The 18,176-nt window shown below is 40.3% G+C and overlaps 1 protein-coding gene and 1 long non-coding RNA gene across 6 annotated transcripts in view; one reads left to right on the top strand and one right to left on the bottom strand.

Moving 5' to 3' along the window:
* The window catches only part of LOC310680824, a 77,132-nt gene extending 65,054 nt beyond the window's left edge, over nucleotides 1–12,078 (bottom strand). The window contains exon 1 of the long non-coding RNA XR_014512964.1: nucleotides 11,974–12,078. This is a non-coding gene — a long non-coding RNA (uncharacterized lncRNA). The remainder of the gene's footprint in view (nucleotides 1–11,973) is intronic.
* Nucleotides 1–18,176, top strand: part of LOC310680796 (phosphatidylinositol 3-kinase regulatory subunit gamma) — a 237,361-nt gene that overhangs the window by 174,564 nt on the left and 44,621 nt on the right. Inside the window, exons 1-2 of one of the 5 annotated variants that reach the window (XM_083447789.1) lie at nucleotides 12,003–12,371; nucleotides 13,178–13,338. The exons of 3 other annotated variants lie outside the window; for them this stretch is intronic. In XM_083447789.1, the coding sequence (XP_083303915.1) occupies nucleotides 12,118–12,371; nucleotides 13,178–13,338 (415 nt within the window). In that variant the 5' untranslated portion in view covers nucleotides 12,003–12,117. Of the gene's footprint in view, nucleotides 1–12,002; nucleotides 12,372–12,489; nucleotides 13,339–18,176 lie in introns of those variants that run through there. One more of the 5 variants, XM_083447790.1, reaches the window with a different exon arrangement.

The raw sequence follows: 18,176 nt of genomic DNA, 5'->3' as shown, positions 1-18,176 counted from the left end.
CTGTAATGAGCAATTTTTCTTTGTAGAAAAATTGTAGAACAACTAATAACAAGTTTGCAAAGTTTCTAATGAATTTTTTCTGTTTGAGTTTTCAAATTAAAGGTGCTAGAGCTCAAGTCTTCCTGCAGATTGTAGTGCATCCTCCCCATTCCCAAATGAGAGGAGGCTGGTTGTAGCACCTCATTGGTAAAGAAAAGGCACCCAGTATTTGCTTACTTTTCTTTAGCATTAGGGCACATGTGCCCTGGGCTGTCTCTGTTAGTGGTTCCCCATAGCTCAGATGCATGGCTTGTATCCAGCAGAAACCCTACACTCAGCATGGTGGACCCAATTCTGCCCCCCCCAGCTGAGATTAGACATGCCCCCTCCTTGTTGAACTTGAGGCACTTGACAAAGAACGTTCTATTTAAGCAGGCATTCTAAATAAGTTTTCTGGGGTCTTGGATTAATTTTTAAACACGGCTTAAAAACTACAGTAACTAAGCAGTATATAAATAGCATAAATAAATAAACAAACTCTTGCATTCTATCTTTTCTCCTTCCCCACCACTGTCTTACCATTAAAGTGGAGTCATGTTTTCATGGCTGCTCTTCAGAGTAAAAAAAATAAATAAACTTTCATATAGCAGCTGCAATTTTTGCCTGATGCTAAGAGGTTGCTCTTGTCCCGTGTGTGTCCCTTAGGGAAGGGAAGCCAGGAAAAAGCAGCGTCTTCCAAGCAAACATAACCATGTTTCCATCTGAGAAAATGTACAAGGAGAGCGAACGTAGCCAAGCAACCATGCATTATGGTAAAATGGGTCATTTTGAAGGCACAAATTGCATGTGTGCTATTGGAGGGAAATGATACCCCCAACAAAGATTTGTTTGTGGTGTCTGCGTCTGAATGTTTAGTTCAACTTATTAAGAAATAATGTGGCCTTTTTAAATTTTTCATGCCCTCAAGGCCTCTCCTTCCTTTTCTCATCTTTGCAATCCCCCTCCACAGCTCTGAGTCCTGGATCACAGTCACGCACCCTTTTTGCTGGTGAAGACAACAAGATTACAGATCTGTCAGTGGGATCTGCGTGACACTCCTCCGTTCCCACACCTCTAGGGAGACGAGAACTGCCTCAACAACATTCCTAGTTGGGGCAGGAAAGCCCCCAGCCTGAAAATCTCCAACAAGGCCATAGAAAAACCTTTCTAATTTTCACTGAAAATGGCATTTACTATAGAGACCACAGGCTACATTACATGTCTGGAGTCACACTCCAGCTTGGTATAAACAGATGTGTTCCCACTGATGGCTTCCTAAATACAATATCCAAAATGCATTATTATTTAGGAAGTCCCTATCATCCTATTTAAAAGACAGGGTCACACCCATCAAACCCAGACTCTAAAATCAGATGAAAGAACTATCAGATGTAGAATGAACAAGAATAGCCCTCCTTGAATTTAACGATAACGATAACGACAAACGATAACAATAACGATATCTTTATTGTCATTGTCCCATGCGGAACAATGAAATTGAAAAACCACATAAAACTACATAAAACTACCACAAAACTACATAAAACTACATAAAAACTACATAAAACATTAAAAAAAACCCTAAAAACTCTAAAACCCCATTTTAAAATACACTATACTATAGAGCACAAAAATGAACTTTTTATGGAAACAATGAATTGAAGCAGCATATTATAAAGAAGTATAGATCTCTGCATATATTGCAACCATAGAAGCCATCTCCTAGGGATTGAGGTCCTTTCGACCCCCCCCCCATAAAATATTTGAGGGGTCTCCCCTCAAAGTGGGCATTGCCATTCAAATGTTGTACATGCGCCACATCTTGTGATCAGTTATGTTTAACTGCTCCCCACATATTTTACTCAAGTTGGCACCCCTGAATTTGCAAACTCCTTTCGAAGAACTGAGCATGTGAAAAAGTCAGAGTGCCTATAAACTTTAACGCGCAAATGGGGCTGTTTTTTATTCTAGAACAGGGAGTTTTTGAAACAAGGAAGATTTCCTAAAACCATGTGATTGAGATGGGGTCATGCAGTAGTTGGGGTTCCTCCAATGACCTTTTTATTGAGTATTCATCCTGAATTGTTTGCATAAAGCTTACATGGAGATTATATGATTTCCAGTCTTTATGGAGCCTTTGTTCTGATTTGTTTTGGGGGAGGTTGTACAACAATGAGCATTCACCTTGCATTCACCCCAGGTTGCTTACGTGGTGGTTACACACCTACCTGTTAATCTGACATTTATCCCACACTTTTTAGTGCATGTCCTCTTCACTTTCCTCACTGCAGAAAGTCCACATTTATAAAAGTGGATTTGTTGCACCAAAACACTTTAGTCCATTTTAATTGCAAAAATTTACAGTATGAGATTGAATCCTTCCCACAAGGTACTGACAGTCTGGAGGCAACTTTAGTGAAGAAACTCGGCATTTTTATGAGATGGGAGTTGTAGCATTGGGAAAGAGATGACTGCTTGTTCCTTATAAAATAGCAGAAGGACTGCAAGGTTTCCTTCTCTATGTACCAAAATTATGCTGTCAGAATTTTTTTTAACTTCTGCTGCTGCTTCTGCTTGTCCTGGTCTGTAAGATTGAACTGAGAAAAATAGCTAAGCAAAGATCTCTTCCCTGTTAGATGAGTTACTCACGGACATATGGTGAAAGTCAGGGACTTTGCAAGTACAATCAAGGATGAGAGACAACATAATTGGTTACAATCTGTACACAAGATGAGGTATGGATAGAGCAATTGTGGACAGGACAAGAGCTATACTTAATAGCCTCTAGCTCTATGGACATACTCTTCCAAGGATTGCAAGTATTAACACAGATTTTAAAGAAAGGTCCATGAAAGTCCACCCTGTTCCAAAATAGTTTGTAATTCCATATTTTAATGATAGTATAATTGAGCTCATAGAATAAGTGGTGACTCAGAAACTTATCCTATACTAAAAGAAGACATGCTTGGTGTTTTTGGTTTTTGAAATAAGGGATATCTGGCTACATTATTCATCAGGCCCACTTAATAAATATACATAAATACATTTTCCCCATGGAAGATAGAGGAGATAAAATAATGCATGTAGCATGGCCCAAATCCTGCTAGATTCTTCAAGTTTAGTCAAACAAATTACCATGACTGCTTTCATGAGACACAATATCAGGCTCCTCAAGAAACTGGGGTGAGGGAAGAAATAATGAGGAAACTCCTCACACAGTAGAATATTAGCCAAGTTCAGAGCTGGGCAACTGTCTCTGAACTCTCCAATTCAGCACTTGAGGGGTGGAATAGTTAGCTTGCCCTGACTGTATAGGAGAGTTCAGGAGGAAATTGGCATCAGGGGATGCCTCATGCTGTAGCTTCCTCAGTATCTCCCCTCTCCCAAACCCTTCAGACTGTTAGGAGGCATGTAGCTTTTATAGTTTAAATAGTCCTTTGTATGAGTGTATATGGGGAAGAGTTAATTTGGATCAGAGGAAATATTTCCCTCCGAATCAAATTAATCACTTCCAATAGACCCTTTAAGCTGCAAATGGGGTGTGCTCCATACTAAATTAAAGGAAGATAAAGAGAATCGGGGTTCAGTGATGCATTAGCTCTAGGTCTGATGGTCACCCAGCACAGAAACTGGTTGTTCCTGCACTCTGCTCTCATGCTCTCAGGGTTCTGTGAACAATCCTCAATCTTCTCATTTTTTTAGTTTGTTTCTTTTTAAATGGAGTTTTTCTGCAAACCTAAGATGTCCCCTCAAGGATGCAGGAACCATCACCTGACCTTGGGTGGCTCTGTTTCACTGCAATATAGGTTGATACAAGACAGCTGACTTTGCTGTTGTGACAGTCTTGTGCAAGTGATATTGTTCCTTTTAAAGGTGGCCAGTCATCTTGATGTATTATGGAGAGTGTTTGCTATCTGTTGGGAAAGGGGATGGCAACACTCACCGTTGGAAAAAGAACACTCTACCACTGCCATCACTTTGCTGCACACCAGCCAGCGGCAATTTGGGAGTCTGATAAATTCCAGTGAAACTATGTCAAGGAGGGCCACAAATCAAATTAAGTGAACAGGCTTGAAATCATTTAGGCTACTCACTTGATAGGAATATGTCCCATTGAACTCAGCAGGGGTTACTTCTAAGTAGACATGTATAGGATTTGCACTATTGGCACCTGTTTTGACTAAGGGTTTGTTTTCCCATTTCATTTGCCTTTATGAACCATGTGTGGCTGTTTCTCATTTTATTATACAATCTGCAGTCACAAAATATATGGGTACTTCACTATGTAAATACAGTTCTCTCTGTGCTGGGTGGCTAACAGGGCATGGTAACATTTCATTTGAAGCTTGGAGCAGAGTGAATAAGTAAGACTGCCATCTTTATTTAAATCTGACAAAAGGGGGAGGGAAGGGAAGTAATAGAGTCACTCCAAAACTTGGCTATTGCCATTCTGTTGATAAGCCATGGCAAAGGCAGGCAGCTATCTCTTCAGAAAAATTGCTTGCTTGTGCTCCTCACCACTACCACTGACAAGACGACCATGGATGGCACTGTTGGGGACTGCAGCCAGAACTGTGGTTGCTGAATGAGAATAAAAAAGAAAGTTTTTTCCACATATCCTTAACAGCTCAGACATGCAACACAGAGCTTGTTCCCACAGAATCTGCTTCGTCCTCTCTCCCCAGTGTTCCTTTGCAGTGCCACCACTGCAAACAGAAATATAATACAGTATTGGAAGATCTGGACAATTGTTGCTGTACTGCTTTGAAAATTTCCACTGGGGATGCTTAACAGTCCAGGCTTACTTTCACATTCAGAGTCTGATAGCCATATTTGTACACAGGAAGGAAATTTATCTGAGATCAGATCAGTTTGGTCTGGTCCTGAGGGAATCTTGCTTTCCTCTGTGGCGTGTAAAATGGTTTGTCTACTTGGTGGGTCAAAGTTAGAGTATTTTTACTGCAGCACCACTGTGAATGTAAGGCAGATTGTGCTGGAGTTTTTCAGAGAACAGGAAGGGGAGAGAGTTGAGGAGATCATGACTGGACTGTGTGTGTATGTCTATCAAAGAGATGGTGAATACATTACATATATGTATACATATTCACACACTCATAATAATGCATAATATCTGCAAACACGTAGGCTGACCACATTTTGATTAATTGCATAAGGAGATTAATTTTAACATTTCTCTCCAATTTTTCTCATCAGAGTGGTACATGCTGTGGTTATTTCCCACTTGGTTTACTGCAGTGCGCTCTACTTGGGGCTACCTTTGAAGGTGACTCGGAAACTACAACTAATCCAAAATAACTGGTGGCTGGGAGTGGCCACCAAGACCATATAACACCAATCCTAAAGGATCTTCACTAGCTCCCAGTACATTTCTGAGCACAATTCAAAGTGTTGGTACTGATCTTTAAAGCCCTAAAAGGCCTCAGCCATCATTCACCTCCATCATTCAGCCTAGACACTGAGGTCCACTTCCAAGGGTCTTCTGGCAGTTCCCTCACTGTGAGAAGTGAAGTTACAGGGAACCAGGCATAGGGCCTTCTTGGCAGTGGCGCCCCCTCTGTGGAACACCCTCCCATGAGATATCAGGGAGATCAAGAATGAAACAACTTTTAGAAAACATATGAAGGCAGCCCTGTTCAAAGAAATTTTTAATGTCTGGCATTTTATTTTATTTTATATTTTTTGGAAGCTACCCACAGTGGTCAGATGGGTGGGGTATAAATATTATTATTATTATCATTCAGTCTCCAAAGGGATCCTACTGTTTCCATGGTGGGAAATGTCACTTTGGGGGGGAAATGGACACAAATGAGGAAGGAGAAAGCAGCATTCAATATAAAGATAATGTTTCATTACCCACCACCTCCCCAAGAGGTTAAATGAGCTGCCCACTGAGATCAGCTATCCCAATTCTAGCTCTGAGGTTTTAAATGGGTTTCAGCAGGGTAGGACTCAGGGCTATTCAGAGTTGCAGTGTTGAATGAAGCTTGATCGACCTTCCACCTTTGCAAAGTTGCAAAGGGTACAGCCCATGTTCTGTGAGCTGTGCCATTTATGCCAAGGAACCCAATCTGGAAATGAAAGGACTTTTGCTCTCTTTTGTGCTCAAGAGGGGCTACACAACCCATATCTTCTCCTATCAAATGTGTACTTCTGCTATGGGCTCTGTCTTGATATTCTTCCACCAGTGCTAGGTGAATTGCAATCTCCATGGAAGTGGTGATTCACCATATACTCTCTCCCTATTTAGCTGTAGAAGCATGTTGGAGCCTAAATCAGGTCGCTGGTTATCACGTTTTCATAGCATTGCCCAAAAGAAACCCAGCAGATTGGCTCAAATGGCTTTTCTGTGTTCAGCATATTCAGCTGGAAGCTCTTCTGGCTTTTTCCAAAACACATGAAAACACTCGGGTCTTTAATATTTAATCCTGCCTCAAAGTACAAATTGTCAAACGCAAGGAAATGAAAGAGAGTTTATAGCAGTTGACAATGTGAACCTTTGTTGCATTGGAGAGCGGGCAGAGTGTTGGTTTCTAAACTTTCTAGTGTTTTTAGATTGTCATCATATTATCACCTTTATTATATGGGACCAAAGATCATGGGACCCATGAAATACTGCTTGGGCTAAGAGGGAATGTGGCATGTTTGGGCTGTGTGTAGGACACATGGAGAAAACCCTTTAATCTGAACATTGTGCAAAGTTATCTGGCCTAGCTATCTAGCTATCTCTGTACAGTATCTATATATAATGGAATTGATGGAGGGGGTTTAATTACAATAAAATAAACTTGGGTATACCTTTCTGCATTTAGTTGCAATTAATACATACAAGTGGGACCTGCAACAAAATCTTGTAGTGTGGAGTGCCCCTTTTCAGCATTCCAGATGCTCTATTCCATCCTCCTCCCACACTCCATTAGTCAAGATTATTTGCCAATAGAGCATGCTCAGTCTGTGGGCTTTTTTGCCACCCTCCCTTAAGTTTTGTTTTTAAATGTTTTTTTTTGTTTTTTTTTTTGTACTTCTGAAAACTATTTCTGAGTAGACATGGTTAGGATGACACATTATTCCTACACACATTTACACTGAATGTCAATGTCATTGCATTAAATCAGGGGTGGGGAACCTGTCAACCAACAGGAATTGCTGGACTCCACTGACCATCATTCCTGACCATTGGTCATGTTTGCAGCTGGGCTGGATGGAAGTTGGAGTCAGCAAGATCTGGAGGAACCCCCCCCCCCCCCGCAGTGTCTCATAATATTCTTCTGGGATTCACTGTTTCTGTTAGAGGGTGTTGAACAGAAACATACTGAAATAATTTCTAATATTTTTTATTTAAAATGTTAAAAGAAAGGGGGCATATATTCCTATCATAGATTAATCAGAGAGTGAATATGGATATAAAATTAATTTATCTAGAGTGAATTACTTGAATGAAAGCTACGCTTTTATGCAGCGCTCTCTCTCCCTCAAGGAATCTAGTTACTGTAGCAGCAGCTTTCTTTCAATTACTTCCTACAGAGATTATTCAAGCAGCAGCAGTAAACTTAAAAATCTCTATTGCCATACTTCTGTAAAGTGAATGTAGGCTTCTAATTATTTAACACCATTTTATTCATTTTTAGTATTCACCAAAACCCCCATCAGCAGGGGGATTGGTTAACTGGCACAAATATTGTATCATCTGAATGTATAATATGTATTGCTATGAATGGAGAAACTATCAGTTGCTTGGTTTTCAGAGCAATGAAAAACACCTTTAAAAGAAGAAAAGCAGTCTCTTTCAATCCTGCTTCCAATGTTACATTTGAAGCTGTGGTTTAATTAAGCTCTGTGTCTCAAAATGTGTGCTGAGTTCACAGAGGAAGGGTTACATCATGAACATTCATCAAAACCGTGAAAGTTGTGAAGAGAATCAGTGACATTTTACAGGCAGAAATGTCTTTTTCCGTGAAGTAGATAGGTATATAACAATTCTGATGTCAACTTTGTGTGTAACTTCAAGCATCTATGAGCTCCCCCACATCACCATTTGACATCAAATTAATTCCACCCATCACCATTCAAGTAAATGTGTCCTTCCAAGCCGTGCTCCTGTGACCCTGCCATTGTTTTAAAATTTCTAGAAGACTCTTGCTTTCTTTACTTAAAGAGATACTCCTTTTCTCTCAAAATCTGAACTTTGTTTAGGCCTATCTATTACATTGACTAAAGGTAGTTTCAAACATCTCATTGAAAAATGATTGCAAAGTGCTGTTTCTAGTTTTCTTGGCTTGCAGCCTGACTACAGCATCACATTACCTCTGGTTTTGGGTCAGCTGCAACAAGTACAGTAGTGCTGCATAAGCTGCAAATTGTCCTGAGCCTACTTCCTCAGAAGCAAGCTATATTGCACTCAGGGGGACTTACTTTGGTGTAAAAAGACTCAACATCTGGTTATGAGGAAACACAACAATGTAATTTAAAGGTGTGTGAGAGAGACTGCAATTCTTGACTTTCTAAGAAATCATCCATCCCACAGAATGCAGTAAGCTTTACTTCTGAGTAAACATGACTAGGATCATGCAGACAGTTATTGGAGTAAATCTCAGTTCATATCATCTGGACCTGTATAATAGATATTTAAGACAGAGGCAGGTAACTTGTGGCCCTCCAGATGTTCCCCCCAACTCTGTAGCCAATGGTGAGGTATAATGGGAGTTGTTGTAGTCAAGCATCTGCAAGGCCAAAGGTTAGCTATTCCTGATTTAGATACAGCGAAAAGTACAATCTCTGCCCCCTTTTAATATTTGTTTCTCTGTTTCTGAAGGTTGCTCTTATTACCTCGCTATCTGTACAATTGACAGACGCTATTTCTCAGCTGTGGCCAGGCATCTCTTTAGATCTGACGTTCATTCAAAAGGAGTGATTAAATAGGAACATGTAGTTATAAAGTGCCTTAAGAGTATCTGACTAGAACTGAACTCATTATTACTATTATTTGTAAAGTCACTCGAAATCTTTTTGAGTTGTACGTTGAAGTGTTAAGTTCCAGCTCGCTTCCATCTCTCAAAACAGCTGGAAAGGGCACCGGGGTTACTGGGCTGAACGCCAACACAAGGAAGCAAAGCGGGTGAGGGAGCAGAGCAGCGAACGTTGTGTGCAGTTTTATCCACGGTGCGTTTGAAACCATAGCTCTCCTTAATGCTGCGTGTTGCCTCTCAATTATTTTCGAATATTCTGTATGGGACGGCTAGATCTTGAGACATCTTCAGCCGACCCAGGAGGTGCCCAGATTTCATCGGTGGCATTCGTAATGCATCACTTGTGTCTATTGTTCGTGTGAGTAGTAAAACACCATTTAGCGAAAGGAAGAAGCGGGGGGGGGGGGTGGAGTCTGATGGGGAAGAACGGAGGTGGGCACTGCAAGCTCTTTCATTCTCCACTCCAGCTCCCCCCTCCCTTCACCCTCTTTTCTTTGTCCCGCTTAGTAACTGGGACTTCCAGCCAATCGCCATCCGGCCGGCTGGATTTCTTTCCTTCCTATTGGGTAGTTCTGCCGAGGGCCGTTCAGCCAATCCTCAAGCTCGATGCTTCCTCTCAGACAAAAGACAAGCAAAGCGGCTCTCGCAAACTGGGCTAACTAATCCGCGCTCTCCTCCCCACCCCCGCCTCTTTCTACCCGCCTGCCGAGCTGGCGTGTATCCTGGCAGCAAGCCAGAGACGTAATATGCGACTTCTTGCCTTAAATAAGGCGAGGAAAGGTAGAATTGTATGCCTATATTTTACACTGGCAACAAATAACACTGTTTCTGCAGCTATCCCTAATCAAAGCACTCAGGACCTCTCGTGCCGCAAAGTTCAGAAACATACCTAGACCATTTATTTGTCTTGTCACTTTGTCACCTGCTTCAATAACTTGCCTTCATTTGTGGCAGGGTAAAGAAGCTCAGCCTTTGAACAAAATACGCAAACTCCTGTTCCCAAAACTCTAAACCAGTTACGGTAGTTCTGTCTTTGAAGACAGAGACATTGAAGAATATCCTAAAATTACTTCACCATTTTCAGATGTGCAAAACTTAAGCTGACTCATCAAGATAACATGGGTAGCTCCAAGCACAAAGCATGTTTTAACTAGGAAAGTGAATGTAATGGTCTTGTCTATACATTAAACCTCAGTTTGTAATTAAAAACAATGGTTGCTAGATGGAGGCAGTGGCTTCTCCACAGATGTGAAATCAGGGAATGATTGGCTATAGCTTCCCCAATATATGTATACAACATGAGCATGCAGCAATAAGGAATGTGTGCAGTCATCAGATATGGTAGTGTACAGTTTTTTCCAATATGATATCCCTAAGGACACAAACAATGTTGTATGGCTAGGATATTTAATCACAAATATAATTGTGAATTACCATTCACATAGGTAGATGCTGCTTAAAACCAAGTTTTCTCTGAGAGTATTCATTGATTCCACATGTCCATAGTATATTACAAACATTTGGAACCAAATTATCTAGACTATCCTGAATATTATGGGATAACTCCTTCAAAATGTTAAGGACTGTGTGAACACCAGTTTCTGTGAATAACTATCACACATGAACATGTTAGATTTTGAATACTGTAGTTAGGAAGGTGGGAGCAGAAATAGTACTGCAGCCTAGCATTTTACAATCAGTATTTGGCAAGGATGGGCAACAGACCCAGGTTGTTTCAGACTTCACACGTAAGACTGATCCTAACTAGACAGGTTAAAACATACATGTTAAAAGTATTAGATGAGCAGCTAATTCTACGGGAGTCATTGTCTCACATGTCCTGCCAACAAACTACACAACATGAATTTTACAATAACAGTTCCTCCATCATGAAATGCATATAAAATAACATTGATTAAGCACTCTTCCAAATATTACATCACACCGAGGCACAAACACCGCATCACCCACAATCTGCCACATACACAAATCTGGCTGCAGTCCTATGACTTCATACTTGTGACTCCTAAGTAAACATGGCCACAATTGGATTGCATGGTCACAAACTTTCAGTCAGTTGCACATAATTAGCCACACCACATTATATGCACCATGCCAATATGATTAAGCACTTCCCATACACTCTGTCACAGATGTTGTAATATTCACCTATAGAAATTTCACTGAGTTTAATAGAGTGACTGGAGCATATTGCTTCTTATGCATGTAACAAATGTACACAACCAACCAGAATTAGATGTGCTTAGCCACTGCTAAATAGAAGGCACAGATAAACTGGGCTTGGTACAGTTCTCTCTCTCTCTCTCTCTCTCTCACACACACACATACACACACACACTCCTATTTTCAGGGTTCCCTCCCCCAGTACATGCAGCACCCTACATTTTTGTTCCCTTTGCTTCCAGTAGCCAACCCAATTCATGCACATGTAGAAAAATTTGCTGTGCAGGACCAAGAATGCATGCACTGATTCCTTGCTTCCATTCAAATTAAGTTTTTATAATGTATTAGATACTAAAACAGTTATGACTCTCATATCCAAGCTGGCCATTTCACATCCCCACAAGTTCAAGCATTGTATATGTGCCCATTCACAGCTCTCCATAAACCAGATCATGTACACATGACTGGAGTCTCCACATCCCACCAAATCTGGAGTAATCCCATTGGAGACACTGGAACTGCTCTGTAGTTGATGGGCTGCTGATTATGGCTTCAGTTATGTTCATACACACTTAGCATATTATATGCCTGCACATCAGCACAGTGAAACACCATGCACACATTAAGTCAGACGTCAGTTTCACACGCATTGCACATTAAAATATATAGTCCCTTCACACAACACAACCGCATTATCCACAAACGTTCACAGTCCCAGTGCAAGCAAATCCAAAGATGGACCGTACCAACAAAAAATGTAGGAAGTATGTGGTCAACGGTAACATACCGCTTACTCTCCTGTGCGTTAACCCATGTCAGTCAGCAAGTAAGCACATACTTTCTTGTGCATCGTCTCCTGTGTGCCGTTTGGGAGGGAAAGGGGGATATAGACGGGGCGGGGGGAGTCGATCCTATCTCTGAATGGTCTCTGATGCTGGCGATTTACCTCTGTGCACCGGGGTCTACATTCACAGGGTGCAGGCGAGCGATTGGGCGGCCGGGGGGGGCACCTATCCACCTTTTGCTGCTCCAGCGGGAGGCTATCTCCCTCATATCGCTACTCTGCCCACCCCACCCTCTGCTACTTTCAGTATGTGTGTGGACTCTCAGAAGAGAGGTGGAGGTAAAGTTGGAAACAGAGTCTCCCCGGCTCCCGGCTCCGGTTTCTTCGCAAGTCCAGACTACGTAGGTGAAATACCCTTTCAGCGCAAGCATGAAAGGGTTAACCGAAGTGGGGGCGGGGTTCTCCCCCCCCCCCGCGCGCTCTGCCCCTCACCCACTTCTCTCCCCCACCCCTCGGGTAGGCGGAGCTTCATCCCCGGCATAGAGGCGGTTGGCGGCGGTTGGGGCCTCCTCAGAGCCTCTTTAAAATGAATCCGAGTGGGGTTGGGAATAGCCGAGCACCAGAAAGCGCGCGGGGGCCGACGCTGGGCTTGTGCGCGGCGGGAAGCGGGTCGGGAGCTGCTGCTGCTGCTGCTGCTGCTGCCTGCAGCAGTGAGCGCTGGGCTTCGAGGGGGGCAGCGGTGCTGCTGGACTGGCGGCGCTGGGCTTTGCCCTGAGGCGACAGAGAGAAGGGAGACGTTCCCCTTCACTGGCGCACACTCGCTTTGGGGGAAGAGCAGAAGGATTGTTAATATTTTAAATTTTTTTTTAGAGAGAGAGCGACATTCAGTTTCCTCAAACTTTTCTTTTTAACCAACACAAAACAAACAAAAAATTCTCCTTCTGCCTCCACGCACACGCTTTTTTTTTGCATATTTCGACTAAGTGGCTTCTTTCCACCCTCAGTATCCTCGAAGCAAGGAGGGAATTTAAAAAAAAAAAAAGAACATTTCTTTTGGTTCCTCTCGCTTCCTGAGAGGGGAGTGGTTTTCCTGAAGAGGAAGCCATCGAGTTATTCTTAAATAAAGTTTCCCACTCACCCCCTTTTTTGTACCTGCTATGGGCGGTTAAGCTTTATTTTGTGGTGTGCTGTTCTATTTATTTAAAAGAAACGAAGCTCACAAAGAGGGATCCCAGAGATCGCCCATCTGCCTGTTTGTCACAATGTACAATACAGTGTGGGATATGGATCGCGATGACACGGACTGGAGGGAGGTGATGATGCCATATTCAACTGAGCTGATATTTTATATCGAAATGGACCCACCAGGTAAGAAGCAGCACCTACTTGGTTAAAAAAAAGAAAAGTTTAATTGTGTTTAGGTTTACAATCGTAGTGGTTCTTAAGTGTCGGGCATCTGTATTAAAAGTTTATTGTTCTTCCCTCCAATGGGACAGGCTTTGGTTCTCTCGTTTTCTCTCCTGGAGAAGCAAAGAACTGTACTTGGAGGGGTGTAAACTTTTGCTCTTACTGTGTTCAGCTGTGCCCATTAAGCGAGTCGTTTTCATAAGGCTCGTTTTTGTTAAGAATCCGAGAGCTACCTGCTATTAGGCTGCAGAATCCAGAACACACGTTTTCCTTTCCCTTTCCTCCTATTGTAAGTTCTTTGTACCGTGTATCAGTATTCATAATCTCACCTAAACTCATCTATTTAAAAATGTTATCTTCTCTATCACTTTCTGACACTAAATGTTTGGTTAATGTTTTTGGTCCTGATGTTTTTGAACTGATTCTTTTAGCTTTTGATTCTGTGTTGGCTTCTGTAAGAAAACTTACAGCCCAGTCCTTTGCTTGTGTGCTCAGGAATAAAATTACACAGATTTCATTTCAGCTTCCTATCATAATAAGCATGCATAGGATTGTAGCTTAAGTACTATGCATTATTTCCAGTGCTGAGAGGTATTGTCCCTACTTTGTTCTGGCGTAGGACTTCTTTTGTTTCTGGAGAGGAATGAGATGTGAGAAGAGCCAGAAGTTAGGTGAATCAGAAAAGGAAGCTGGATCCATTTGACATCACTCCTGAAATTATAGTGGTTGGTGTTTGAAATTGCTGCAGGCTTGTGATTCCTAAAACCATGCTGGTGATGGTTTTAATAAGGAAAAAAGCTACATTACATTTTGGTTAAATTTAATTTGAGATTGTTGTGAGGGGTTTTTTTTTTATGAAGTTCGGAAAATACACTCCCTTCCATTACTTCAGAGTTCTGGTTGTCATGCAGATATGTGATTCTTTGTGACCTAAGGTGTTTAGGCTGTGCCAGCTGAATAATAGAAGTAAAAGTAACCTCAGAGATAATCCAGCTCAGCCAGATACAATAGCATGGTTTCTTGGACTTTATCCACACCAATGATGCTCATTCATGCTTCTCTTAAATCTCCAGTGTGTTCCATAACTTCTTAAGAAAAATTATCCAAGAGTCTTGTCGCATTTGAAATACTAACAAATTTGTTATGGCATAAGCTTTCATGGACTCAGGCATACTTTGTCAGCTTGAGTTCACAAAAGCTTATGCCATAATAAATCTGTTAGTAAGGTGCCACAAGATTATTTTGCAAGAGACTAATATGGCTACTCCTCTGGAAATTCTTCAGAAAACTTATTGCTGAATGCATATTGATATTACCAGCTTCAAACATCAACCACAAGTCTGTGAAACTGCAGTTTAAATACTTTTTTTAAAAAGTTCAGTCCTATCTCTTGGTGCATGTAGCAACCATTCTCTGTTTCCTTTATGATTGCAGTTTTTAATAATCCAGAGAACTATTTTATTTCCTCTTAGGCTGCAATCTTCTACTTACTTACCTGGAAGTAAATCACATTGAACTCAATAGGACTTACTCCCAAGTAGGGAAAGGATTGAGCTGTATAATCTCTAAGCAAAACATGTCCAGTTGGTTTTTTTAGTACCTCCTATGTTGTCATGACCTAATGGCTTTCATATTTGTTTTCTGAATTGCTGAAGCATAAGTTAAATTAAAAGTTGGTAATGAAAACTGTGAACATTTCCTGTGAGGAAGACTGAAATCTGATCAAGGCTATATGCTATGTGCACAACAGAGAAAAAAAGAAAATTCTGTACTTTGAATAAACTATGCAAATGAAGCAAACTGGTATAGGTCTACTTTGCATAGTTGTGAACCCAACACTAAGGCTTTCAAGGATTTATAATGTTTGCTAAAGAGAGAGAACATAGAAGCTGGGGATGGAGGGTGACATTAAAATTAGTAATAAGACGATAGTAGGAACATGATAAGGTTAATAATACAGTAGTTATACAGTAGTTATAAGGAGGGGAGCATATGCAAAGCATTAGACCTCTCCTCATATCCATTCAGATTTCTGATGCTTCATCAGACAGTTAAACTTTTTATCAACCACCATGAAAGCTGGGAACTTGATCCGGTGTAAAAAAAAAATTCAAACTGACCTTCTCTGCAGATCTGATGTATGTATAAAATAGCATGCAGTCCTTAATACATAGTTATTTGTACTTTTATTATTTGGTTGGCTAGCTTAAATAAATAAATAAATAAATAAGATCACGTGTGCATATCTATCTAATTTTAAGCTTTTTAACTTGTAGAATATATTTTAAATTCTATTTTTCTTACACATTTCTGTTGTCAGTATCTGTTTAGGTATATCTGTTCCATGTAGCCTTTTAAATTTTGAGTAGTTTTTGGATTGTATTCAGGAGAATGCTACAGTAGATACTAGCCATCCTATTCCAATAGATTGAATTACATTAGATACGTTTATCAAAGAACATTTGTGGGATGTGGGACCCCAGAATTCTTGTTCATTATGTTCCACAGTATTTCCAGGAAAACTGCTTATAGGTTATGTTGGAATGCTTTCTCTAAGACTTCAAGTATGTCTCTTGACCCAACCAGGAACTCTACACCCTGTATTTGAAAACCATTGGAGTTCACTCAATTTTTAAAGAGACTTTCCTAGGTAGTATAGTGCAGGCAAATTCACAAATATGGAAGACCTTCATGACTCTTACCTCACCACAAACTTTCAGAGTGCTTAGATGTGAGAGAGATATCAGAAGCAAGTGTAAGGAAAGAAAAACGGTTCAGAAGTGATAAGTGTGGCTATCGCTAAAAATTGAATTTTCATATGTAAAGAATGCCAATGCAATAAATCTTGTCAATTTAATATCCAAACTAGATGAACATTGTTTCATTTTCACCAAAATGTTTATTATAATAGTTGTCATTATTGAGTTCCTTTACAGAACAACCATGTTAATGCAGTATAGCACTGACACTGAATTGATGTAGGCCTCCTAATAGCTGTTTCCAGGATTTTGTTTGAATAACTTTTGGGGTGTATGAGTAACCTACTACATCTAGTGTTGATCAGGTATCTCCATTCACTTCAGTAGTCCGCTGCTAGCATAAATGATTTAAGAATAATAGTCTAGATTGCTGCTAGTTTACTAAATCATAGTTTTGTAGTGCAATTTATGGGTGTCAGTCTTAGTCTTCAGTTGTCTAAATATTTCATATTGATAGACTAAAGGCATAGTTGGCTTGGCAGGTGGGTGAAATCTGCATGTCTTCCTCATGAGGAACTTGGATCTGGAAGTAACGATATTAAGCAACGGGCAAGCATTGGATATTTAGTGGAATAGGTTTGTTTTTTTTATGATGGTCAAAAGCCAGACTTCTACAATATGCTTTTTAAATTATTAAATATATATAGCTAAATCTTACAATGAAAATAAAAAAATAGAAAGGGAAGATAACTTTTACCCCATTATGACTCATTTAGACATAATTGAAAATTGTATATGGGTACTTTACCAATGAGCTCTTACACTTATCAGAGTATATTTAAATAGAGGTACATACCATGGTTTCTCTGGAAAGCTCATGTACATACTGAGGGCCCTTTCTCTCTCTCTCTCTCTGTATGTATATATTTGTAGGAGCATAGGAAGCTGCTTTATATCAAGTAAGGTCACTGGTCAGTCTTGCTCAGAATTGTCTACCAGTGACTGCCAACAGCTCTCCAGGGTTTCAGTCCGGAGGCTTTCCTAGCTTTGTCTGGAGATGCCAGGTTTAAACCCAGGACCTTTTGAATGCAAAGTGTGTGTTCTGAGGTACAGTCTTCATGTATGATAAAGGGAATAGCTCTCTTGCTCTGCTAGCATTTAATAAGAGATCACTGGCATAATGTATCAGCATTGTTAATGTGGTCTGTGGCAGTGCACATTAGTTGAGTGAGTAGATTACATCATCTCCAGTGGCAGTGAAGCACAGTTGTGGAATGTTCAATAGCTTAGAAACCTATTACCTATTATATGTGAGAATGTATAAATAGGGAAATTGGTCTGCAAAGTTTTAGATCATGTTTTTTCTTAACTAAGTTTAAAACACTTGCCAATAACACATTAATAACAATTTAAAAACCGTTTTCAATTGTTAATGGCAACAATTTTCAGCACTTTTGTCTAGGGAGAGCTTTTGTGTTGCTTAGGAGTGCTAGAACATTATTTTATGGACGACATTGCCCCAGCTGTTCAGCCTTAGCAGAAAATTAACTTCTAGCCAAAGTGTAAGATTTTATACGTGTGTCTTGTGCTGATATCAAGTTGCTGAAGCAAGTTCTTTAAAGATGCAGTCGAAATAGACTATATAAATTCAGAAATACATTAGTGACAGAACTTTATGAATATGAAACTTTATATTACCTCTTCAATCAATTATTGAAGGAATGCAAAAGTATATCTTCCCAGGGTGAAAAAAAATAGTCATGTAGGTTGGATTGTCCTGAAATCCATCATAATTATTGAATACTTATTAATTGGATGTTAGTCAATTAGATCGACATTGTTGAAGTTGTTTTTTTTCTCCTTTAAATTTACTGTGCTTCAAAGGTATAAGCTGTGAAGCAATAGTCTGTATTCTCAAACACCCCCCCCTTACTTTGCAGTTAGTTGTCAAGTAAGCTCACTTGACAGTGTTATTGCAAAGTGGAGAGGAGCAGGTTTATAAATTCTTGAAAATATTGTTAATGTTTAGCTTTTTAAAATATGATCCTGCAACATCTGAGACTTTGTAAACATTCCCAGTGAGCTATTGCTTTTAACATG

This window comes from Podarcis tiliguerta, assembly GCF_965153285.1.
Source record: "Podarcis tiliguerta genome assembly, chromosome: 6".
In the NCBI taxonomy this organism is placed as follows: domain Eukaryota; kingdom Metazoa; phylum Chordata; class Lepidosauria; order Squamata; family Lacertidae; genus Podarcis; species Podarcis tiliguerta.
Note: the sequence above shows the minus strand (reverse complement) of the source record. Positions and strands in the feature narration are given on the sequence as shown.